At 40.0% G+C, this 25,000-nt stretch overlaps 2 protein-coding genes across 2 annotated transcripts in view; one reads left to right on the top strand and one right to left on the bottom strand.

Moving 5' to 3' along the window:
• LOC138003485 (myelin expression factor 2-like) overlaps positions 1 to 12,860 on the top strand; it is a 16,337-nt gene extending 3,477 nt beyond the window's left edge. Inside the window, exons 4-12 of the mRNA XM_068849582.1 lie at positions 1,212 to 1,305; positions 2,328 to 2,537; positions 4,121 to 4,172; positions 4,315 to 4,416; positions 5,261 to 5,310; positions 7,638 to 8,066; positions 9,380 to 9,431; positions 10,628 to 10,729; positions 12,023 to 12,860. Coding sequence (XP_068705683.1) covers positions 1,212 to 1,305; positions 2,328 to 2,537; positions 4,121 to 4,172; positions 4,315 to 4,416; positions 5,261 to 5,310; positions 7,638 to 8,066; positions 9,380 to 9,431; positions 10,628 to 10,729; positions 12,023 to 12,087 — 1,156 coding nt within the window. The 3' untranslated portion in view covers positions 12,088 to 12,860. The remainder of the gene's footprint in view (positions 1 to 1,211; positions 1,306 to 2,327; positions 2,538 to 4,120; positions 4,173 to 4,314; positions 4,417 to 5,260; positions 5,311 to 7,637; positions 8,067 to 9,379; positions 9,432 to 10,627; positions 10,730 to 12,022) is intronic.
• A 5,804-nt stretch (positions 12,861 to 18,664) lies between these two features.
• Positions 18,665 to 25,000, bottom strand: part of LOC138003484 (26S proteasome non-ATPase regulatory subunit 14) — a 19,277-nt gene continuing 12,941 nt past the window's right edge. The window contains exons 9-13 of the mRNA XM_068849581.1: positions 24,412 to 24,486; positions 22,390 to 22,482; positions 20,741 to 20,773; positions 19,672 to 19,734; positions 18,665 to 18,830 (exon numbers count right to left, since the gene is read on the bottom strand). Coding sequence (XP_068705682.1) covers positions 18,735 to 18,830; positions 19,672 to 19,734; positions 20,741 to 20,773; positions 22,390 to 22,482; positions 24,412 to 24,486 — 360 coding nt within the window. The 3' untranslated portion in view covers positions 18,665 to 18,734. The remainder of the gene's footprint in view (positions 18,831 to 19,671; positions 19,735 to 20,740; positions 20,774 to 22,389; positions 22,483 to 24,411; positions 24,487 to 25,000) is intronic.

The following is a 25,000-nucleotide window of genomic DNA, read 5'->3' as shown; positions in this document are numbered from 1 at the left end:
TGTTTTATCCCATAGAATAAATCCTTTATTGACCAAGCTTGTTTGATCAAGATGGCTGGATATTGGCCTCAGACCGAGACAAAGTCAAGATCCATAAACACGCAAAAAGAGAACTTGGCCAATATCTAGCCCATATTGACCTCACACTTGGTCAATAACCTATAAAGTACAATGAACTAAAAAAATAATCCACAGTTTTTTTACGCCTTTGGGAGAACTGTTCATCATGACAGCAAAAAACTCACAAATTATTAAATATAAAGATGTAAGAATTACGCACGATGAAAGGTTATCAACATGCTCCGCTTTCAGCTGTTAGGGCGAAATGAGACGAACAAAACAGGCTTTTCAAGACAGTGCGTTTTGTTGCGTCGGTGCTGTGAAAAACAGTTTGCATACTCATTCTTTACCATAGGGAGCTAGGTGCGATAACATTAAACAATGCTTTGCAAAGTACCATTGTTTTCCTGCGGCAATTTACCTCAGTTAAATCGGCCGCTGCATTCGCTTGCTTTCGTCTTTGCCTTGGTTGGGGTTTTCGTCCAACCTAGGTGATTTCGCGGTAAACACTATCAGCAAGACAAGGTATTACCACGTGCAAAATAATGTACCAATACATGTAGTTTCGAGGGGTACTGTATAATGATGAGCAAAAACTAACATCGTTCGAAAAAAGCCACTTACAGTAAGACGGTAATGCACACATTTTATAAATACATATATTTTATTTATATTGTAATTTATATACAAAATTATTTTATTTATATTATAATTTAAATGTTTATGTAACGAAAACAGTTTATAAGATATTCAAAGCAAACAAAACTCAAATGAAACACTTATGCAAATTGAGAAAAAGAATAATCTCATTCTGATATAAAGCCCCATTGATAACTACACTAGATATTACTTTTCTCTCGATACAAAAAAAATGTTACTAAGCACAAAGTTCACAAAGACATAATCTCTCAAAGGTGATATTTGTAGATGGAAAAATTCATTACAATTCACTTACTGTAACATTATAATAGAATTTTTCTCCTTCCAGAAAATCTTTTTGAAAAAGTGAACCTCACCAAATCCTTTGTTTGTCTGCCACTATTAGTATCGAAAGCCTGTTTTCTTTTTTTTTTTTTTTTTATGGAAACAACAATCTTACATACAGCAAGTCCTTACATCTAGCTTACCTTCCTTTGTGTGCATTTTTGAAGCATTGTCGAATTTCGCCATAAAGAAGATGCAGAAAAGGCAATCAAAGAACTTCATGGCACAGATTTCCGAGGACGTTCCATTCACATTAGAGAGGTGAGTACTTATATGTAAGCCTGGTTTTCACTAGCGACGCAAACACAAGCACAAGCATGAGCAGCTTATGCTAGTGAAAACGAAAGGTCGACATAAGCATCAAAATCAACCCTGGCAACCACCATTTTGTTCAAAATTAATGATCAGATGCAAGGTGCCTCAACCCTGTTTTCACAGTGAAATAAGAGCTCTTATGCTTGCGCTTGTGCTAAGTTGCTTTGCTAGTGAAAACCAGGCTTTACTGTTTTCTACCTTGGCACTAGATAGGTTGATAAATTTTCAGCCTTAGACTACATTGCAGAGTCCTAAAAAGAATTAGTAAGAATAGCCCATTTCCGAGTTGCTGCATGCTTCAGTTTCAAAGCGAGTTCTGGTGCACAACCATTCAAATGGAAATGAGTTGCGAATTGTTATGCAAATCAAACTCATTTCCCTTACAATAGTTGAGCACCAAGACTCACTTTGGAACCGAGACAAACAGCAACTTGGAAATGGCCTATTCTTCGTACATCTGTAGCTTGCCCATTGGGAAAGCAAACTTTGCAACCCACTTGCCCAAGTAATCCCTTCACTTGTCTGGGGTCATTAATAATTATTATGTAAAAAAATGTGGTGTATTTTTTGCTTTTAGACATCATTCTTTTTGAATTCTTTGATTGACGTAGTGGAAACTTACCCAATTGGCCGTTGAAAAATTTGCTTGCCCCAAGCATGAAATCTACTTGTCAAGGGCTGACAACTGGTCGATGGTTTTCTCAAGTGCTTCATGTACAATTTGTACATTACACATGCAAATAAAAAAGCAAAGAAATCCTGCATTTATTAGTTTATTTCATATGCAAAGTAACATCATTTTAGGAATTGTTACAGTAATTTCAGCTTCCCCTAACTCAATGTGCAAAGTCACAACTGAAAACTCAACTTCACTCATTCTCCACTTTACTTGTGCCAATCTTAAGTTTGCTATAAATGGGGATAAATCTGTAAGGCTTACGTTGTATTACTCATCTTGTGTCTCATAGGATCGTATTGAGGAAACTCAGAGTGAAAGACGCCGTCCCACTTCTTCACGAGGCACAGACAGTGGGAACTATGGAAGTAATCACAGTCCTCAAATTGGTGGCGGGGGACTTGGAAATTTAACCAACCTCTTGGGCATGGGAAATCTTAATGTTGCCCAGGGACTGAATTACAAGACTGATCCTTTATCTTGTACAGTTTTTGTCAGCAATGTGAGTTTTGAATCAAATATTGATTTTGCTTCCTTTCAACTGTATGGAGCTCTACATGTACATCAATAAATATTGTCCTACTGTAGGTAGCACTACACTGTATGCAATTCTAAGTTTTCATTCTCTTTTGGAGATCTGTTTAAGAAGTACACTGTACACGCTACTTTAAACAAACTGTTGCTTCACAAAGCAAAATACAAGTGCACAAAGCTTCTTCTTAAGTCTGGTACTTGACACAGTTGTCCGTAAACACCAGGTGAAGAGATTATTCTTTAGTAGATGTACATGTAGGAATGGTAAGAATGTTCTCCTTGTCTTCTTATTAATCTTTGTCATCTTTCAGCTGCATTGCAGCAGTTAAGATTTTCATTTGCGTAGACATGCACAGGTGATTCATGGCTGTACACATTCCCTCTGGAGTTAAATTTTCAATAAACCGATCTTGATATACAAGTAATGTTAAAATTCAACTTTAAGGACGGTGCCTACTAATTCAAAGGTATTTTTGCGCGGTTTACTGAATACGTGGGAAAAGCAGATCTCAACAAGTGTTATTAAAATCCAAAAAGAATTGGGGGTAACCACGCACTTTTCAAAGATAATCAACTAACAATATTAGCAAAAAGCTTCAAAATACAAAGCAATGTATGGCGTTCCTTTCCAAATTAAAGCTCGATTGTCTCTGAAAAATGCATGGTTACCCCCAGTTTTCTTTTTGGATACCAAGACCACTTGCTAAGTTCTGCTTTCTCCGCATAAATTTAAACTGCGCAAAAATATCCCTGCATTAGTAAGCACTACCGATAGGAAATCCAAGTATCTGGAGATGTGCAGAACATATGCGCAATAACAATATAGTAGGCACCGTCCTTAATAAAGGAAGCTCTAGCCAGTTTTAACACTTTCAACAAACTGTACTATTCGGAAGGATTAATGTTGAACTGTTTCACAAAACGGCAATGTTATGATACCATATGAAACAACAATAAAGGCTTAACAATAATAATATGCACTCATTAATGTGACGAAATACGTTACCATGGCAACAAAAGAGCCATCTAAGAGCCATCCTAAAAAAAAAAAATATTTTGTCTTGAAGTGCCTATAATCTCAAAAACGAACTTGGTAACCCCCATTTTTTTATTATTGGAGAGTGATTAGCACTAAGATAAAATGCTCTGCAAAGTTTAAGAGAAAGTCTCTGTAGCAGATTCATAGCCTCATTCACACTTGGAGAATTTTAAGGTGGCTCTGAACCTTTCCAACTAATAACTTTTCTGGGTGGGTCACCTGGTTCGTTTTTTGACAGATATAAGCGCTTGTATGTTTGCAAGATTGGTAAAGGCAGGGCTTAAAAGGATTGGCACAGTCATTTAGAATGACTAGACTAAGTTCGACACATAGGTCAGTTGGGTTGGTAAGCGGTAGTTTGTTTGTGCTGTAAATCAGTCAGTCTTTGAGTCAATGATGTGATTGGTTTATGGAGGAGGACAAAATGGCCTTAAGTAGAATGTGTACATGTAATATTGATTGGTTGACGGATGAGTGATTTCAGACTCAGTCTGGTTTTTCTTATCTTTTAGCTTGATTACAATGTGAATTGGCAAAAACTGAAGGACACATTCAGAGTGGCTGGTAAGAGATAAGTAACCAAATGATGACAAGTTACTGATTAAAATCCCACACATGTACATGTATGCATATGCATCTTTAACAAACAAAATTCCAGAAAACTGAGGATATCATTGAAATTTTGCTTTGAATTCCTTCATAATAGGTAATGTCATCCGTGCAGACATCAATCTGGACTCTGATCATAAATCCAAAGGGTTTGGAACTGTACAGTTTGAAACGGCAACAGAAGCCATAAGTGCTGTTTGTATCCTTTACATTATATTTTATATTACATGACATGTATATCTTATATTACATGAAATTAGAGAAAAATAATTTCAGAATATCAATAAGCAAGGGAGCGTGAATTAATACAATGTAGTTAGTACATTTTTCTCTACCTCTCTTTCCTTTTTACAGCATTTCAATTTTTTGTTGTTGTGAATATTAGTGAGTGGAACAAATAAGTTATTACCACTAGTCTATCTTATCATTCGTAATTGTCATGATTCATTAAACAATCGAAACCCAAGAAAAGTAATCAAGCTTCAACTGTGTTACAGTGTTACAGTTAGGCTTGTGCATTTGCGAAAAAAATCCAGTGGCAATTTTGCAATAAGATATGAAAATTTAGTAGCAATTTCGCAAAATTTAGTCTCAAAATCTTCGTGTTGCATTGTGTTGTCAGCGGTGTAGCAAAACAAAATATGAGCCGACAATGCTTGTGTTGAAAGAAACCGCTGAAAATGGCGAATGATATCGAAGGAATGGAGTTGTGCACGTACATGTAACATCTCAGCGAAATTATGCTACAATTACTCTATCTTCAGATCGAAAGAAAACTCAAGGCGAGAAACAAAATAATTTTGTCATTTCTTCATTTATTTTAGTAAAAAGAGCAGCAAAGCGGAAACTGCTAACCCTTCTCTTTTGAAAGAGCAAGGATGAAAACAAGTTGCAAATTTGCAACTTCTCCAGTTATTTTAGTCGCAAAGAGAAAAAATTCAGTCACAAATGCAACTGTATTGGTCGCAATTTTAAGCCTTGATTTTGTCTTGTTCATTATGTAAGCATTTTTTCTTCCTTAACTTGTGGTCAACATTTTATAGCGATGTTTCACGGACAGAATCTTTCTGGTAGAGCGATGAGTGTCAGATTGGTATGTCATCAGATATGACTTTATAAGGGTTTGACCATTTATTGAATTGATCCAAATATCAATGGACCATCTATTGATGTTTTCATTGACAAAAAAGTCCTACATTTGATACACACCCACAGTGGCTATCATGCACACTTTTTATCAGTTGTTCCCTGCTAGCAGAGGTCATTTCTCTTGAGTTTGGCAAAAGAGAGCTCTGCCATACATGTAGGACGAAACTCGTTGTGTTGAGCATGCGTGTTGGTTACTCAGTGACCGAATACTCGCGTGAGACTTCATGTTGGCTCTGGGAAACTCTATGTAGGAGAAAATGCGCTGTAGGGTTCTCATAGCCAAAAATTGGCTATTTGAATCTTGCGGCACTTGCTCACCCCTTGTGCTAACATGAATGCACCAATCAGAGACGCTTTTGATTGCTCTTCACGAAAACCAATGAGAACCAATGGCTAAACTGAAGACAGATTCTTTCAACCTGAACAATAAAATTCATTTTGAAGATGACAACAGTGGGTACCCTTGGCAAACCAGTCAACAACTTCAAGTTTTATTGCATTCCCTGCAAGTGGCAGGACAGAGTTAGTACCCAAGCAACTACAGTGCAGTGAGAATCTGGTACGAACATCAATGACACACTCGCCTTGTGTGCCACGTTTTTGTTCTTACCACATTTTGACGTGATCTGTGATTAATTACTGAACAGATGCATGGCAACATGGAATCTATGTGTTAAATGGAAAAACAATTTAAATGTCAAGACTCAGCAAGGAACTATTAAATTTTGTTAAAAAATTATTTTGCTATTACTGAAATTAGAATTATTGACTTGCATGGTTGACACTGAGCCCAACCTTGAGTATGAAAACGTGTTGCCAGGGTCGCACTTGAAAGAGTGAAATGACCCTTTTACTTATATGGACAATTTAAGCGATAGACCCTTTCCAAATTCTCATGGCTGGACTGGATCTGGCATGAAATGGAGCCTAATGTATTCAAATCTTTTCACACAAATTAATTTGCCTGCATTAGCTTCCATTTCATGTTAGATCCAGTCCATCTGTGAGAATTCGAAAATGGTCTATTGTCTCTTTTATATAAAGGCCACCTGAATCTTTCAGGTGCCTAAAAGAGACAATAATTATTGATTGATATGCATTTCGCCGGTAAAGTTATAAAATAGTAAAAGGTAAAACTGTTAAAATGTTTGACTAAACGTTTTCATTTTGGTGAAAACGTTTAGTCAAACATTTTAACAGTTTTACCTTTTACTATTTTATAAATTATTGATTGAATTGTCCATTATTATACATGACTGTACATGTAGACGCCTTTCATAATGGTGGCCAAATAAAATATTCTTTTGTTTTAATTCTAATACGGCTTTCTAGTCTCACTACGACGAGCAAATTTTAAAAGAATATTTGTTTCAAAATCAGAGCAGTAGGTCTAATTAACATAAATACAAAAAAATGAAAACTTGGTCGCCATTTATGAAAGTGGTCAATAATATTAGTGTGAGGATAACTTCACTCTTTCTTTTATAACCTGCACTTCAAATACCGGTACAGACATTTATTATTTTCATTTATAAAGTCGCACTCGTTGTCAATGTCGACATTCTCTGTGACAGCTAGATGTTTAATTATTACCCAAATGGTAATATCCAGTATTAGACAGTATAATTTTCAGTAGTGAGTGTAATTCGGTGTTACATGTATATTCACCACGCTACCCGGTGAATAAAACATTTTGGTGACATGCCTGCTAAGCCAAGCGAGCACTTTTCATGCCTTTTTATCGTGTTTTAGCACATTGTTTTACACTTTCTTGATGTTCACCGCTGAAAATTATACTAAAACAACTATTCGCCTCAGGTTTGAACAGTGAATATTGGGGAATATTTACATCAATCCATTAACTCCTGGGGGCTCCCCATGGACGAGTAAAATTGTCTGGCATTAGACAGTAAAATACTAGGTTTAGGGGTGAAAGGGTTACCGCAATTATAATTTGTAGTATATATTATTATAATTATTATTATTATTATTATTATTATTATTATTATTATTATTATTAGTAGTAGTAGTAGTAGTAGTAGTAGTAGTAGTATCATCATTATCATTATCATTATTATTATGAATTACAATAATTTTTATATGTTGTATAGTGCTTCCAATTTTCACTTTTTAATATTTCTGTAAATTATGTACATATTTTTCTATTTTTAAAGCTGAATAAATAATTTGCTATTATTATTATTATTATTATTATTATTATTGCTTTAACCTGAATTTTTATTAACCATGTCGATTTACTGTTCAATGAAGGATCGAAATGCACCAATAATGCAGCAGCTAAGCAATGCAGGTATGAACAATGTCAACATGGGTCGGACTGCTGCCAGTGGTGCAATGAATCAAGTTGCAGTGCTTCAGCTTCTTCAAAGCCTACAGGGTCTCAGTCAGCTTGCTCAGCTCACTAGCAATCTCAATAACGCTGGCGGTGGTTTGGGTGCGGCACTTGGCAGTTTGACCGGAGGTGGCGGCCTAGCTGGTCTTGGGGCAACCCCCGGGATGGCAGACCCGTCGGCTACTAACCCACTTGCTGCTCTGAGTGGGTTGGGGATGTTGGGAAACAATCTTGGTCTCGGTGGGGCCGGCGGCGGAGGTGGTGGCAGTTTAGGTGTTGGCGGTGGACTTGGGTCATTATCTCAAGGAGACAGTGGAGCACCAGGAAAACAGGTTTTTGTGAGAAATGTGAGTATAATTCGTTCTTATATTAAAGAGCGGTTTTGAATTGAGTGTCGAAAGTAATCAGCGAATCACTTTGGTTTATGATTGCTTCACTCAGTGATTGGTTCAAAGTTCTCGCGCCATTTTTTCAACCAATTAGAAGTGAAACCAAAACCAGTCGTGGCTCACACGTGCACATTTTCCCGCGCTTTGTGTCGCCTACGTGTAATTACTTCGAGTTTTGATTGGTTTACCGGATTGTCCCCGTCCTTTTTGATTAGCCAATTTAATTGCTTTGGTTTTGGTTTTACGACACTCGATTGAAACTCGCTCTATATCTCCCATGGAAGTACATGTTCAGTACGTGCGCTGTGACTGGCGAAATTAGCAGACCGCGTTCTACACTATGTTCCGCAATAATTGAAATTTGATAAAAAGGAAAGGAAAGGAACTTCAAGTGTCTAGTCGTTCTAGTGCTGGAGCACTAATTGGGGACGCTGTAGAGCGATTTTCAATTGAGTGTCGTAACACCAAAACCAAAGTAATTACTTTGGCCAATCAAAAACGACGGAGACAATCCAGTAAACCAATCAAAACTCGAAGTAATTACACGTAGCCGACACAAAGCGCGGGAAAATGTGCACGCGCGAGCCACGATTGGTTTTGGTTTCACTTCTGATTGGTTGAAAAAGTGGTGCGAGAACTTTGAACCAATCAATGAGTGAAGTAATCATAAACCAAAGCAATTTGCTAATTACTTCCGACACTCAATTGAAAACCACTCTATACTGAAATTAACAGTGAAAGCAAACCAAGTCAAATGTTGGTTTTAAAGGAGAGGGCAAAACCGGAGTACCCGGAGAAAAACTTTCTTTAGTAAGTTTTTTTCTGTCGTTTGTGTTACGTAAACTGGTAAAACCGTTTGAATCTTGCAAGCAACTATTGAAAAAAGCAACAAGATTTATTCGTTTTTTCGATATCTTTGTGGCAGTTGAACCTTCCGCTTGACTTCAACTAGTTTCCTTTCTCGCGCACTTGATTACTTCAGATATAGTTATTGTAAATATCTTCCATACTGAAAGTTACGGATCCTCGTTTTTTCCCGTTGATTTATGGCCCGCGGACTTCGTGCTCGGTCCATAACTTACAGTATGGACCTCGAACTCGGTTAGTAAGAGGTATGCCTTTTCTTTTTTCATAAAACTGAGTTGCCGAGTGTAATAACACCTTAATTTAACGGGGCATGCAACTAATTACAGTGTACATCCATTTCAAGAAAATAAGTGTTTTCTTGCATGTAAGTGTACATAAATATTTAATTGTGGTTATGTTCACAGCTTCCTTGGCGATACACGTGGCAAGACCTGAAAGACAAGTTCAAGGGGGCAGGTGAGAAGAGGCCGCGTTTAAGTTAAAAAAAGTGTCATCTCTTCAGTGGTGGAGCAACCGAACTAGTAATCGGAAGGTCGTAGGTTCGACTCCTGCAAAGGAGCACTCGGATTTTTCCGATCATCCCATATAGCTTATTGGCAGAGCATCCGAAGTAGTAATCGGAAGGTCGTAGGTTCGACTCTTGCAAAGGAGCACTCGGATTTTTCCGAGTATACCCGAGTCACCATTGAAAAATATAATATCATCTCTTCAATGGTAGAGCATCCGAACTAGTAATCGGAAGGTCGTAGGTTCGACTTCTGCAAAGGAGCACTCGGATTTTTCCGAGTATCACCGAGCCACCGTCTTCATTTCATTCGCCTAGGTTAACATGTAACATCTCTTTCAGTCCAATCGTGAATGTGCTCCATTTCGACTATTATCCTAGCAGTATGGCGAGACAATTGTCTTATGAATCTACAGTAGTTCAGTGGCCCAAATCCTACCAGTCTCCTATGAGGGAATCTTTGTTTACATTTTTTGGCTTCATTAGCATGAAACCATCGTTTTCTAATCTATCAGCCAAACAATCAGTAGTCCATTGCATAATGAGCTATCTCTGAAACTTGGAGTGCGATTTACCAGATAATCTCTGAGTAATGACGCTTTGAAAATTCGAAATTTTACAAAGAATGTATTGGCTCATTTCCAACTTGCACAATCCCATAATGCAATACGTTTTGGAGGTTCTTTGCATAATTAACTGGATATCCATTGTTTTAATGCAAATAACCCCCCAAGATGAAGTGTATCAAGGGATTACGAGCGCTTTTGCCACCCAAGAATTTATCACTTTTTGATGGATATTAACTCGCCTGTTATCAAAGCCAATAGGCTTTCACAAAGTTTAACACGTTCTTTTACCTTTTGAAGTCAATTTGTGGATACCTTGATGCCTCCTATCAGCAAACTGTCGTGTTAATGAGACAAACTGTAAACGATGACGTCAGCAAAGATTCGTTCTTAGCTGAGTGGAAGAGCATCCGAAATTGTAATTGGAAGATCGTAGGTTCGACTTCTGCAAAGAAGGACACGGATTTTTGCGGCGTATTTTCGAGTCATTTCTGATGACTGAATAATCATTTACCATGATTGCAATTGCTTTGTTGTTCAGCAAAAATGTACATATTTATTTAGTTCTCTGCCATTTCCAGGACGAGTGGTTCGTGCAGACATCATGACTGAGTCTGGTGGACGATCTAAGGGCTGTGGAACAGTGATGTTTGAAACAGCCGAGGATGCAGCTCATGCCATCAGTATCCTTTAGATGAAGTGTGTATTGTGCTAAAGATTAGACACTTAATGTCTGGTCCCGAGGGAAACAGTTCATTTTGTTTCCCGAGAATCTCAATGTTTCCCCGAGGCGCAGCTGAGGGAAACATTCAAATTCGAGGGAAACAAAATGAACTGTTTCCCGAGTGACCAGTCATTAAGTGATTTATTATATAGAGAATGTGCACGGCGGCCATGTTGGAGGACCAAAACCATTAAAGATATTTGCATAAAAATAACATTTATTCCCCAAAGGAATATCATTCTTTTGTTTCGGACCTCTAATATGGCCGCCGTGCACATACTCTATACCACAAAAAGAAAAACGTTCAACCGCAACAGAAACGGCGGTCGTCGGTCAACATTCGCGGGTAACAGTGCACTGTTACCCTCTGACGTCATAGATTTTGCACTGTTGCCCGCTCAGAGACTTTTGGCGGGAAACAGTTTTATTTTTAGATGTCATGTGACCTCGAAGTAACCAATGAGAGCGCGCGCTACTGGGGGAAATTTTTCAGCTTTATAACAAAGCAGCTTGTTTAGGCTTCGTTATACAATAGGCTGCAATCACTGTCAACAGAAGCTTCATGATCTTGAAGTGTTAACTCCGGTTTAGAGCTGGGGTTTTTTGAGTTTGAGAATTTCCTTATTTGGATGTAACGTCGCTCGTGCATTTTCCCGTGAGTGCAGCTTCGATCTTATTTTTGTCCATATTTGGGCATAAAATTGGTGTTGTAAAATCCCCGGCTTTGTTCCACGGAAAAGAGTTGCCATTTATACGCTTCAAGGTCACGTGCTTCTGGTGTCAATGGAGTTTGATACTTGGGAAAATTCAAATAAGAGGCGAAAGCGGAGTTAAGACCACCTTATTTCACAGTCGAACCCTTACCTCAACAGTATCGGGGTTGAAAGAATAGTAATACTTCCATTATAATTAAGTTGTGGAGATGACGTCGTTGCATAAGATCATACGTCACATACGTCAAAATATAGTACTTCTAAAAATAGGGAGGGGATTGACTCAACAGTACAATACGCATTCGCCCTTGTCACACGGCGGCCATATTGTCCCGGGAGACCAAAAGAGCTTTGTTTTACCACGCCAAGCCTCGCAGTGGAAACCATGGGGGTGAGGCTTGGCGTGGTAAAACAAAGCTTTTTTGGTCTCCCGGGACAATATGGCCGCCGTGTGACAAGGGCGAAATGGAAGCTCCGGATAACGGACTCCTGGCTGCATATTATTTTTTTTTTTTGGATAATCCTTAACAGTCAACCAGGCCTGTTCAACGGAGCGTTGATTGATGGACGTGAGATTGATGTGCGGATGGATCGGTTAGGATGATATCTGAGCTGACTGCAGGCTGACATGTGGGTGTATTTCGAGAAGGACGTCAAGCTGTTTCCTTTGATTTTTCTAGAGTCATTTCTTTCTTCGGTGTTGTCGCCGGACTCTTTGATTTACTTGCCACCTCGGATTGTTTAGTTGTCACGCAACAGTCATTCGTCCAGTGGAGTTGCTTGTATATCCAGCAGTGAAAACGTATTGATCAACATTGTTCTCAGGGTCGCTCTTCATTTTACCGCCGGACCGAGGTTGGAGTTTTTGACATGCGCAGGAAGGAAGATGGTTTCCAGTTGTCGTCTCTTTTTATCCGAGACTTTATTCTGACGTTTTATTTGTCTTTTTTCGCGGTTGGGTCGTTTTTATCCCGGACTTGTAGAATGATTTAGTCCTTCTTGAGGCGCATCCCTTGACCTTCTTGCTTGCGTTGTCAACACTCGTGTAAAATATCCCCGACCGATCTGATTCCATTCCGCTCTCAAAGTTCTTTCGACTAATATACCTGTGTTGTTTCGATCGGCAGCTCTTTAAGTGGTTGCTTTTTACTTATCCATTTTACTGAAAATAACGAAACCGTTGCTGTGTATTTTGTTGCCTTGCGGTGAAGAGGCTTAAGATATTTCAGGCCATTGTTTGCTTTTAGGCTTCTGCATGAATGGGGGAGTTTTTTTTTCCTGGCTTGTTGTAGGTTTGAAACTTGTATTTGTAGTAGAAGCGAAGAAATTGTCTTGTAAAATGAGATTGTAATGAAAGGTTTTGTCGTTGTCTTTGTTGTTTTCTTGGCGTGGAACTATTTTTGTTTTCACCGAGTAGGGATTTGGCTATTGTGAGAACTAAATCGCGATTCTTCTGTCGTGATGACTTTCTAGGGGTTGTGATTTGAGACCAGCTATGCCTTACGGAATATAGCTAGTTTACACTTGGTCTCATAATAGCGATGGAGACTAAAAGTTTAGATACTGATGCGCTTGCTTGGGTGGGAAGTGAAAGCATTCAAATTTGGTATCATCTGGGTTGAGATAAGGACGGTTATCGTTGTCACAACCTCGGGTTCATGATAAGGTTATGACACGGAGTAATGCGGCCTTGGAGTGTGTGACATTTCGCACAGAACATGTATAGGTGCGTTCCGTGTATGATTTGGGTCTGATAACTTTAGGTTCACATTGCGTCGCATTGTAGTTCGAAGGTACCATTCACGACCCAATATTTTGCCAAGTGTCTCCAGTGGTCTGAAGCTGTGACAAGTGTCCTTTGGTACGCTCATGAATTAGCTTCAGTTACTTTTTTGCGTTTGATTGGTCTTGGTAATCCTATTGTTAAGTTCTTTGGGATGGTATGGGTGATTGTAGGTCAGGGGGTGTTTCCTCACGGGGTTGTCTTTGTCATGCCCTATAAGTGAATTGCGATGCAGGCGTGATGCGAAAACCAGTGTTTCAATGGGGTCGTGATTCGACTACATTGCAGTTTTGAACTTTGATAGGGATGTAGCGAGGTCTTTTACTGGGTGGCATTTGCATGTAGCATGTTATGGATACTTTTTTACGTTTGATATGGGTGTCTAATGATTGGTAAAAATAATATTATTGGCCTGGTGTTTATCAAAGTTAAGAGGGGGCATTCTTTGTGACAACTTTGTAATGCCGTTTTGATAACAGCAATGCAGTCGTGATATGAATTCCACAGTAACTAAGGTAAGATCACAATACGAACGCAATGCAGTCCTGACAGTGATGCAATACGGTCGTAATATGAGTGATACTTTGCATTTGATATGAGAATAATCAGTCATACTGACAATACTTGGTATGGATGCATGGCGGTCATTATATGGGTGCCATGCGGTCTTGCTATGAATCCTTAAGGTCGGGTAGGTTGTGTGTTGTGGTGACACCTTTGTTATGTTGTTGATAAGTGTAGGGCATTTGTGATATGATTGCCTATGTCACCAAAACATGGTTTCGATCAACGACAATGCAACTACGGGATTGATATGTGGTCTAGATATGTAGCATCCTCACGAGTAATCGGAAGCCGATCGAGGGTCCGACCCCTTCAAAGTAGCATTCGGGTTTTTTCGGGTATCTCTAGTCACCATTGCAAAAATATGACTTCGTGGTCCGTTGATGTTGTGTGGTAGCTGTTAGGGTAAAGAAAAAGGATTGGCATTGCTAATTCACTTTCTTTCCAGACTTGTGGGTTGAGCTGAAAAGTGCGCAGCTCCACGAGATCGTGTCGAAAGCATGTTTAGCACAACACACCTCCGGTGTTCTCTTCTCGGAACACAGCACCACAGCCAGATTCAATTAGCCAGGAGGCTGTGTTCCATGAGCTGCGCTTCTGTAAGGGGGTGAATTGGGCTTGATAATAGGTAGTTAGGCTCGGATGTCGTGCGTTCCTGCGCCATGCGGTCACGGTCTTGATATGAATCATAAGAGGTCGTGCTGTAAGTGCAGTTCAGTCTGATATCATATCAAGGGTTGTTCTGTGAATAGTTCCACGGGTCAGCATGGGAATAGATGACATTATGGTTTGAGTTTTAGTTTTAGTGAGTAGAGAATGGATGCAGTATCACGATCATGAAATTAAGATTTTTCTTGTTTCTGTGGTGCCAAATTTATTCAAAATGTTAAATTACAATGTTCGCATCGAGTCGCCCCCGGTGAGTTTTGATTTCTTCGTTAGCATGGCGTCGGCCCAGTTGCATTTGCCTGAACTTCTTCTGATTGAATGATACCACAAAAACGCAGAAAGTCAAAGTTCAGGATATTTGCAGTATACTTGGAACTCTTCTGGTGAACTATTGAAGATGAAAGATCGGCAGTTTGTGTTTGTAAGAGCATGGTTGCAAAGTCGGAGTGGCATTCTGCCGAACGAAGAAGAAGAGAAACGGATATGTATCTACACGCAAGTGTATTCCACCGCACGATCTTCAAAAATGGAATATACTATGTTCAGCTGCTTCGTAAGGGAGAAAACCGGAGAAAGCAGAGAAAATGACGAGTTCAAATCAACTCAGTTGTTGCAACATCCTGGATGTGAATCTTGATGGAAGGCGTGGTCTTCATCACAGCATTTTTCCTGTGCCCCCAGCATGTGAGGGTTACAAGGGTGTGAATCTTGATGGAAGGCAATTGCGCTCAGTACAGGATTTTCCGTACTCCCCAAACACTTGGTGGGCCCAAAAAATATGGGAGTTCGATATGGTCAAGATTTCGTGAAGTAATGATAGGAAGGTCCATTACTTTGAGACACGATAACCAACTATCTTGTGGGCATCATGCAGTACTTCATCATCCCTTCTTCCTTGAAATATTGTTCAGAGGACCTTGGCAGACCGAAAACCATTTCCTGGAGGGTTTCTTTGCAGGATTCTTTAAAAGCTTGTTGAAAACTTGTGAAAGTCGTTTAATCTGCACAGGCGTTTGATTTTGACCAGACAACGGCATACATCGTAGATATGAAGGAAATGGTTGGGAAGGGGGAGGGGGAGGGGGAGTCGTTCGCGTTTGAAGAAAAGTGCCGGTGGTGAATGGTCGAAATTTTCCACTTACAAAATTTTTTTTGGTGAAGTGTTTCTTCGTTAGCCGGTTGCTCGTTAAGGTGCAGAATATTTTTGTATGTTTAACTGATACGGTGGTACCAGAAACCCATAAGGGATGAAACGTGTAACGCGCGTTCACAGCTTCCGAATATTCAGTGCGAACTGATTGGTTGAATGTTTCAGTGCTAAGTACCATATTTGGAAATCCCTCGCTCTTGTTGTTCCAAATATGGTACTTAGCAAATTGAATGTTCAGAAGCTTGTTTCCCAGAACACAAGGGGCCGTTACACGTTTCAACTCTTATGGGTTTCTGGTGGTACTTGAAAGGGGAAGTTTTTTTCCAGGAAAGTACACAATCTTCAACACGTCGATGATGCACACTGTAGGTAAGTTAGCATTGAATGGGGAGCTTTTAAGCAAGGGAGATGAAAACGGATACTGCAAACTCACCGAAAAATATCAAATCGCGTCATTGTATTAATTGTATTATCACTTAGCGTTTAATGCGACATTTGTACTTACGAACGTACTTAACCGAGTGTGGTCTTTATGGGGGCGGGGGGGATTTAAGAAACCCGACGGCTATGGCAGCGACGACGTCACAAAGCAATGATATCATTAGTTGTGGTTACACACACCTTGGGTTTGGGGCCTTCCGAAAGGTTAATGGCTTGGTTTGGTTCAGCTCAGTTTTCATGTTACCATTGGGGATGCGGTTACACAGTAAAAGACTTCCTTAGGGTAAAATATAATTAGATATGAGTTCAATGACCTTGCAAATATGTCTGCTTTATGATTGGCCAAGCCACCTCGTGGAGCAGATAAACGGTACGTTTCAGTTCAGGAACTGTCATGGGAAGTTCTTTTTGATGTATCCATGGAAATAACCCAAGGGCAGTTTCGTTTTAGAGGGAAAGCGGTTATACAAGAAAACGTCCTTGTCCGTGGGCAAACGCTATTTACCCATGGGTTAAAGGGCCAGTGTAACCACAGCTAATGTTTAAAAGAGGAAAAATAATCTTGCAGCACGTCTTTTGGCAAATATTTTGGCGGTCCTCTTCACATCTACGTGAAATCACCTTTTTTTAGGTTTTGACAGCAACGTGAGCGTACAAATGCGGATCTTTCATTCTAGATTTTTACTCTGAAACCGCTCGTACGTAATTTATTCATGTTTAGGATACTTCGCCCACATTGTACGACGTGAACCAGATGGACTAATCCGCGGGGAAAACTGACGACAGTGCAAAGTTTTATTTTGAGGTGATATTTTCATCGCCGTCGTAGATTTTAAAGTCCCTAAAAAGTACTTTGCAACCAATCTCTAGAGAGACGGATAACAACTTGTGGTGTAATGTACAATTGCTGTTGGACGAGCAAAAGGAACTAACGAGATATCTTTTTTTTTTCGTCCACCAACATGGCGGTGATGACGTAACATGAAAAGCACCTATAGCGAATTAGGGAGCTTAAGCAACGGCGACGGCAACGTGAGTATCATCGTAAAATATAAATTCGCGTATTTTAATCGCTCCGTGACTATTTCAACCTTTTTAATATGACAAGGGTGTGGTAGTTCCTCAAAAATGACACTTGTCGGAACGGCGCTTAATTTAGGGAAGAAAATGAAATTTTATCCTCAAGTGCTGACGTTGTTCATAAAACCTTAAATTTGGCTATTTCACGTAGTTGTTTTGCATACGACGTCAAAGAAATGGACAAAAGTGAAAAACGCACCTGCAGGGCGTGCAAAGCTATTGTTGTTGCCGACTAAATATGCAAATTTGTGACGTTTTCTGCCGTAACGTCACTCCAAATATAACTTAGCGCTATCGTAAATATTTCGCGATTATTCCGTCTTGTTCTCGTTGTACGATACAGGTGAACTGTCCCGTATTAAACTTCTTGGGTACAACGCTCTTAAAGTAAAGCTGGAAAATGAACGGTTCATTTTGGTATGCTAACGTCGTCAAAACCTAAAATTCGATGATTTCACGTTTTTTTTTTTAAGTACGACAAAGAAATGCACGGAAATGTGTGCTGCACGACTGTTTTCCCTTTTTTTTTAACCAATAAGATTCTTCCGTTTGGGCGTTGTCGTTACCGTTGCCTTCGTTGATTCTTTACTATTCACAAGCACATCCGGCAAAACGAAGTGGTTTTTTTCTAAACTTCTCGACGTCTTCGTTGCCTAGCTCTCTATTCAAGGCAAAGAGAACCAACAAACTCAACCCAAACTCATAAAGAGGAAAAAGGGAATAGGCGATTCCTGAGTTCGTGACTGCCTTCGCTTGAAAGCGAGTCTAAGTGCGAAGTTTTTGTGATGGTAATTAGTTCTACTTTACATGTCAATGAAAACTTATTTTCATAAGAAAAACTTCGCAGTTAGACTCGCTTTGAAGAGGAGGCAGACATGAACTCGGAAATGGCCTATTGATAACTGGGTCTTCCCTTTAGAGCAAGTTTCAATCGAGTGTCGTTAAACCAAAAGAAAAGTATAATTACTTTGAGTTCGCTGCTGAAACGAATATCTACTTCCGTTCCTGGATTACCGACCAATCAGAGGCCTTTTTCCAGTTTTGGGTAAACTCGTGTTTTGTACGGAATTCTTTCGCAGCATTTGATTGGCTATGCACAACACAAGTAGTCAATTATGCTGATTGGTTTCTTTAGATATTGGGACGTTGAACGGAAGTGGTTTTTCGTTTCAGCAAGTGTTAGTGGGGGAGAAACGCGTGACGAAGTCCTAAGAACGCCTGCAAGGGAGGCTACAACTATTTATGACCGAAGTTGTAGCAAATGTATTTGTACTCGTGCAACGTAAAAATAATAATAATAAAATAAAAATTATTATTACAAAAACACAGTTTGGGTATTTGATAGCGTGGTCATGTAAAATACTCGTACTGGTTGAAGGGGATCAGTGGGCAAATTTCCGTCTGTGTGACAAAATTTGTGACCGAGACTAGCTGCTCTATGGGCCCCAATGGAAATCCGTCACCACAAACGGCTTGTTCAAGACATTAAGCCAATTGGAGAAAAAGAAAAAACCACTTTAATTTTAATCTTTATACACGTCGTACAGGATTAATGCAAGCTGATTCAAAAGACCACAGAGTTCAGCATGGCACCCAGGCACTGTACGATATCTGACGTCATTAAGATATCCACGCTCTCTTCAAGATGGCGCTTAGGGTCCTAGAATGTACGAAAAGATTAAGTGATTTTTAGACCAATGAAACTTGCAATTTACTACTTAGTTCAGCCTCGTTCTCAAAGAGAAACATATGAGCATATTTCAGGGATAGCCAGATCCAGACGTCGCGTGCTGATCTCAGCCTAGAATACCCACGTCTTACCTTTGTCAGAACAGGAACAAGACTGTAGTGCAAAATTCGAACGTAATTGTTTTCAAAGACAAAATGCGCAATACATCTGCTTTCCTTCACAGTACATGTCCGTTCCACACCCTATTGCACTAAATTTGAGCGTATTGTGTAAATGGAACACCCCAATCGTCAATAACAAAATTTCCTATATGGGATACATTGCTTTACAGTTGTAATTTTCGACAAGGAATTTCAAAATATTAAACTAGACATTCCGCAATTGGGAAACAAAAGAGAGAGAACCTGTATCGTTGGTGTGGGAAAGTTGGGTTTACCTGTGGGAAACCAAATTTAACGATCTAGCTCAACAGTAAGCCTCGCGATGAAGAAAGGGCGCAGAAGGTTGTCATCGATATTCACCGAGTCCGAGGTGAATAACTATTTCAGTTAAATTACATAGGTGATTTATTTAAAACAATTAACTTCTTCGTCTGTTATCTCGACAAAACGGCTAGCGATCATTTTGAAAAACACTTAGATGTTTATCCCATAATAATCACCTCAAGAGCAACCAATCAGCGCAGAGAATTTTCAATAATCACCTACCTACGTAATTCTCTCACCCATCCTTGGATGAATTACAAAAAAGCAGCAAACGTCTTCGTATCTAACTAATTAAAGCAAAGTGTTTAACTCTTTATTCAACACACCTGTTTTCCAACGTTTTTTATCGCTCTTTGCTCTGAAGTCATAGTATCTTCTTCCTCCACTGCCTACAAACAACACAATAAGCAAAATAACTTGGAACGTTCGTACTTTCTACAAAAACGGAATGCGACCCAAAGTTCAGCGATTTTTCCCTGAAAAGTACAGGAAAAGTCAAATATTCAACGAATGAACAGAAAAGTCCTCACAACAATGAAAGCGAAGTTCGAGACGTTACTTCTGACCCTTTAATTCATTAGAAGACCGAAAGAAAGATCATTTTCGGGCTCTCACAAATGCAAGTGGGGTCAAGACTTCCACGATTGCTGAGAACGGCAGGTACAAAACACAGGTCACAAGTCACAGGTCATTGTTTTACCATTACAGAAAGTATCCTAAACATTCATAAAAGCTAACCTTAGGCCTAATTAGGCCTAAACAAAAGTTTTTAGGCCTAAGGTTAGCTTTTATGAATGTTTAGGATACTCAGTTTCTGTATTGGTAAACCAATGACCTGTGACCTGTGTTTTGTACTTGCCGCTGCTGAGTATACCATCAGGACGGGTCATAACATCAAATGGCCCGGGATCATTTTCAAATTTCATCTGACGGTCGTTCTGATCAGTCTACATTGTAAAATTAAAGAAATACTGTTGACTCGGGAACTTATATTAACCCATCGCTTAATGACAACATTAGCAGTGAAAAATTCCTCCAATTTTAATTATCAAATGTTACTGCGGACCAATTATATTATTTTCTCTTTATATGGTTTCTAGTCAGTTCTACTACATTTAAATATAGTTTTGTATTTCCTAACGGAATATTGCTTCTGAAGATGAATGTTGTAGCATTCGAAGCGTCAAGCTATTACTATGTTTATTCACGTTGATGAAATGAATCATATAACGTCCTCGATAAGGGTAACCTCTGTCGTTTTTTTTTTGTATGTATCTTTACTTAATATATTTGAACTTGATAAACCCATAACTAGAGGAACCTCCTAAAGATGCTTTTAATTTGAATGAGCCACAACCGAGTAACAGGACAATGCTGAATCAATGGTATTCGTACCTTGTGATAGTTCTTGACCAGTTCCAGCATTTCCTATAATAAACGCAAATTTCATTCATCAGGCATTGTTAGAGTAGAGGCTCCGGCAGCCAAACGATGAAGTTGGACCATCAAACACGAGGGGTGAACCAACATTTTAGCATGTTGGATGATGTTGGTTCAAGTTTCATACAGCATCGAACATTCGATCCGACAACTTACAACACTTCGTTTGTTCTCGTGTTGGCTATGGGAACTTTTTTTTTTCGTTTGGCCAGTCTCAAGCCATTCTCGTCCCCAGACTCCGCTCTTCTTTTGGACGACGCCAAGAACACGAACTCTGACTACCGAGCGAAAAATACGCGCAGTCGCAGTAAGAGCCCGATTACATGAGCCAGGCTGGTCCAGTTAGGCGGGCCGGCTCGTTTAGCCGAGATCCCGGCACGTCTGAGAAACACACCAAAAATCAAGTTTGCGATTACATGGACAACCTCAGCCCGGATAGCCGAGATCCTGGCATTACGATGCCGGGATCCCGGCTAACCGGGCTGAGATTATTATATGTAATCGCATTCACCGGGACACCCCGGTTAGCCGGGCAATCGATTTCTAACCACACAACCCAACTTTAGGGCAAAATGGCCCACGGAATAGTCGTTTTTCTATGTTTAAATAAAAGATTTATAAGATAGCAAACCTTAAGGCTTCTTTAAATTGTAGAATGGTGAATTTTAATAATAATTTAGCGAGACAAAGGTCTCTCCACTTCTTGTTGTCGTTGTTATCTTTTTTCACACGATATATTCTAAATTTAACCCAAGCCGGGCTGGCTCACCTCATGTAATACCGGGCTGAAACTCAACCCGGCAAACCCCGGCTCATGTAATCGGCCCCTGATGGTAAAATGTTGCAACCGCACGCGCAATCTGACTAAAAATTGAGTCATTACCATGGACACCTTACCCACAACCCTATGCGTCTTATGCTTGGCGAAGCATGTTGACAGGATGTTTGACGAGGCAGTGTGGCCCAGTGGTTAGGACGCTTGCCTTGAGATCCGGGGATCCCGAGTTCAAGACCCGCTCTGACCACTCGTTGAATTTGTTCCTGGTAATCCTTGGTTCAACTTCCCAGCTGCACTTGTAAATAGCCAACTGGTTTGCCTTCGGCCAGTTGGGATTCTTAACAGTTGAAGTTGTTGTGTTCTGTTGTTTCGTTGATTGTGTTTCATTGGCCCTGAAAAGCCCCTATGGGGTAGCGGTCAATTAAGTATGTATGTATTGTATTATTGTATAGTTGTTTGGCCATCCCGTAATTTTCAACATGTTGGATCGATCCAACATGCAATCAACACATATCGTTTGGCCACGCCTTAAAAGTCAGAGTATATGACCCTTGGTTTTTTTTTGTTTGCTCAGAAATGGTGATTACCGGTAATTTATGTTTCCGGCGTTTCCGTCGCTAACGACGGACCAACGGAAAACTTCACCGTGCATTGCGATTGGATTTATTTCTTCCGATGCCCCTGTCGTCTTCGACGACACGATCTTCGTTTGATCGAAGGCAACGAAGATGAAATAGGAATGAGAAGAATTGGTTACGATTCCAATGTCTGAATTCCACTCGTTGGTAATGTTTCAATCTTCCGATTTACACTCGGAAATACTTGCCTTCACGGTTTTTTGATTAAGTGCACAGTGATCATCGTAATCCTGTAACGTTAATCCATCCATCCATGTCTTCTTGTGCAGATTTAACAACATCTGAGAAAAGAAAATATAAAAAAAAGATCTCGAATCAATTTAATCGAAATCAAAGCTCAAATTGGGCAAACATCTCATACTAAAATGGCCGCCTCATAGTGTTATCTTATTATTAATAAGGGAGCTTAAGCAAGCGCGTTTTTGAGACTCGGACGGCAACCGAAAGACGCGAACCATTCTCTTCCGGTTGCCGTCCGCGTCTCAAAAACACGCTTGCTTAAGCTCCCTTAGGGAGTTAAAAGGTACTTCAAGATTTACGACAGCGACGAAAACGAAAACGGCACTTCAAAATATAACTTTGCACTATCGTAAGTTTCTCGCGGATAAGTCCATGCATCTCGTTCGGAAAACCTTAAATAACAATGACCACAATCAGGTTTTCTGAGCCCGCGAGACTGAGCACCCCCAGCAGACCACTGTTTTAACGAAAACCGCTGGTCAGCAACCTGGTTCTGGTCTTTGCTGTCTAAGGTCTTCCATCTAGTTCACGTAGCACAGTGTGGGCGAAGTGTCCTAAAAATAAACTGGTACGAGCGGGTTCTGCGCAAAAATAGAGAATGACATATTCACATTTGTACGCTCGCGTTGTCGTCAAAACCTCAAATTTGGTGATTTCACGTCACTGTCGCGCAACGACGACCGCGTCACAACTCAAGGACATTATTGGTTAAAAAGGAAAAATACTCGTACTGCAAGTGCGGTATACACGCATTTTTTTAGTCAATTTCTATGACGTGCTTCAAAAAACCAGAAACTTGAAATCACCAAATTGTAGGTTTTGACGACAACGTGAGCATATCACAATGACCCATTCATTTTCTATGCTTCCTTTTAAACAGTTCGTGCCCATGCAGTTAAAGGATAAGGAAGTGTTACGTTTTTGCAAACGTTGGCCGTGTAGCGCTTATATTTGAACAGACTTAACAGATTAGAGTGCAATGTGAAGTCGGCTAACTATCTACCCCACAAGAACCATGTGAGCGCCAGCCCTGCTGATGGAAATGGGCCCACACAAGTACAGAGAAGGGAGCAGGCCGTGGGAACTGAAGATGTTAAAGTCACGGCAATGAACATGTACAAGTACAAGGAAGGATTACGTTTTTGCAAACGTTCGCCCGAATTGCACAACGTGCGCAAAATAAGGCCGCGGCTACACAAGCGATTTTTTTCTCGCGCCGGTAATGCGATTTTTTTCAAATTTTGTCGCGTCGCCTGCGCGCGAAGGTGGATACACTTGTGACAAATTTGGGCGACAAATTGAAGGCCGCAGGAATTGCATACTTCAAGAGACCTGGGCACTACAAACAAGCATTCCTCCTTTAACTTCACTGGCTGAATACTCTTTAGTCGCGTCGCAAGCGCAGGCAAAAAAGTTGCAAGGTGACTACACGGACAACTATCTGTGTGATTTTGTCGCGAAAGTTTGAACACTGGCGACTTTTTCATTGCGATTTTTTCACCTATCGTGTCGCCAGTTCAAGGGTGGTTACACGTGTGATTTTCATCGCGCGCTGGCGACGCGACAAAATTTAAAAAAATCGCATCACCAGCGTGAACAAAAACTCGCTCGTGTTGCCGCGGCTTAACTGAACTCCCTATCAGTAAAAGCAAGTCTTCAGTGCCTGTTTCTTAAAGGGAAGCTTCATTCCAACAAAAATAACTTTAAACCACAGGAAATAACGATTAAAATCAAAAGTGTTTGAAAATTTCTCACACACAGCGACTGCAGTCGAAATGAATAAAAATTCAGAATCGTTCATGTTGTTTTCTCTTGAATGATTGAGGAGCTTAAGCAACGACAAAGGCGACGACAACGAGACCGTCAAAATCTGTGTTCTCTTCTATAAAAAGTTACAGCTGTTATAATCAGTGTTTAGTAACACAATTAAGCTGACGGGGATAAGTAAACAAAGTCACTGCTTTTCCAACCTTTTGTTCTAATTCGTTCTTTTTGTAGTTGATAGAAATTGAGTAATAGTGCCTGTTGAGACCATGAATCAAAGCCTACAGAGAAAGAAGAAAACATACAAAAAACAATCATTCAATGTGTCTAAACATATAACAGAATGTCAAGGTTTTTAAATTAATAAATGACCAGGTAAAGGTAAAGTCTGCGACGAGCCTTGAAGGCCCATCAGGCCGGCGCTTATCGCCGGTTTCTGTAGCATCAAGCGACCAGGAGTATTACTACTCCCCCCTGGATGGGATACTAGTCCATCGCAGGGTTGCCCCCAGCATTAAATTCACCGGTACCCATTTATACACCTGGGTGGAGAGAGGCACCGTGAGAGTAAAGTGTCTTGCCCAAGAACACAACACAACAGGGACTTTAAGATCTAGGACGCGGTCGTCAACGAGAACGCCACGAAACAACAATATGATTGGTTAAAAGAGGACAAATACTTGTGCTGCACGTGCGGCACGCACAACAACGACGAGAAATCACCAAATTTGAGGTTTTGACGACAACGCGAGCGTTCAAACGTGAATCTTTCATTCTTTATTTTTGCTCTGAAAT

The sequence above is a fragment of the Montipora foliosa genome, chromosome 5, assembly GCF_036669935.1.
Source record: "Montipora foliosa isolate CH-2021 chromosome 5, ASM3666993v2, whole genome shotgun sequence".
In the NCBI taxonomy this organism is placed as follows: Eukaryota; Metazoa; Cnidaria; class Anthozoa; order Scleractinia; family Acroporidae; genus Montipora; species Montipora foliosa.
Note: the sequence above shows the minus strand (reverse complement) of the source record. Positions and strands in the feature narration are given on the sequence as shown.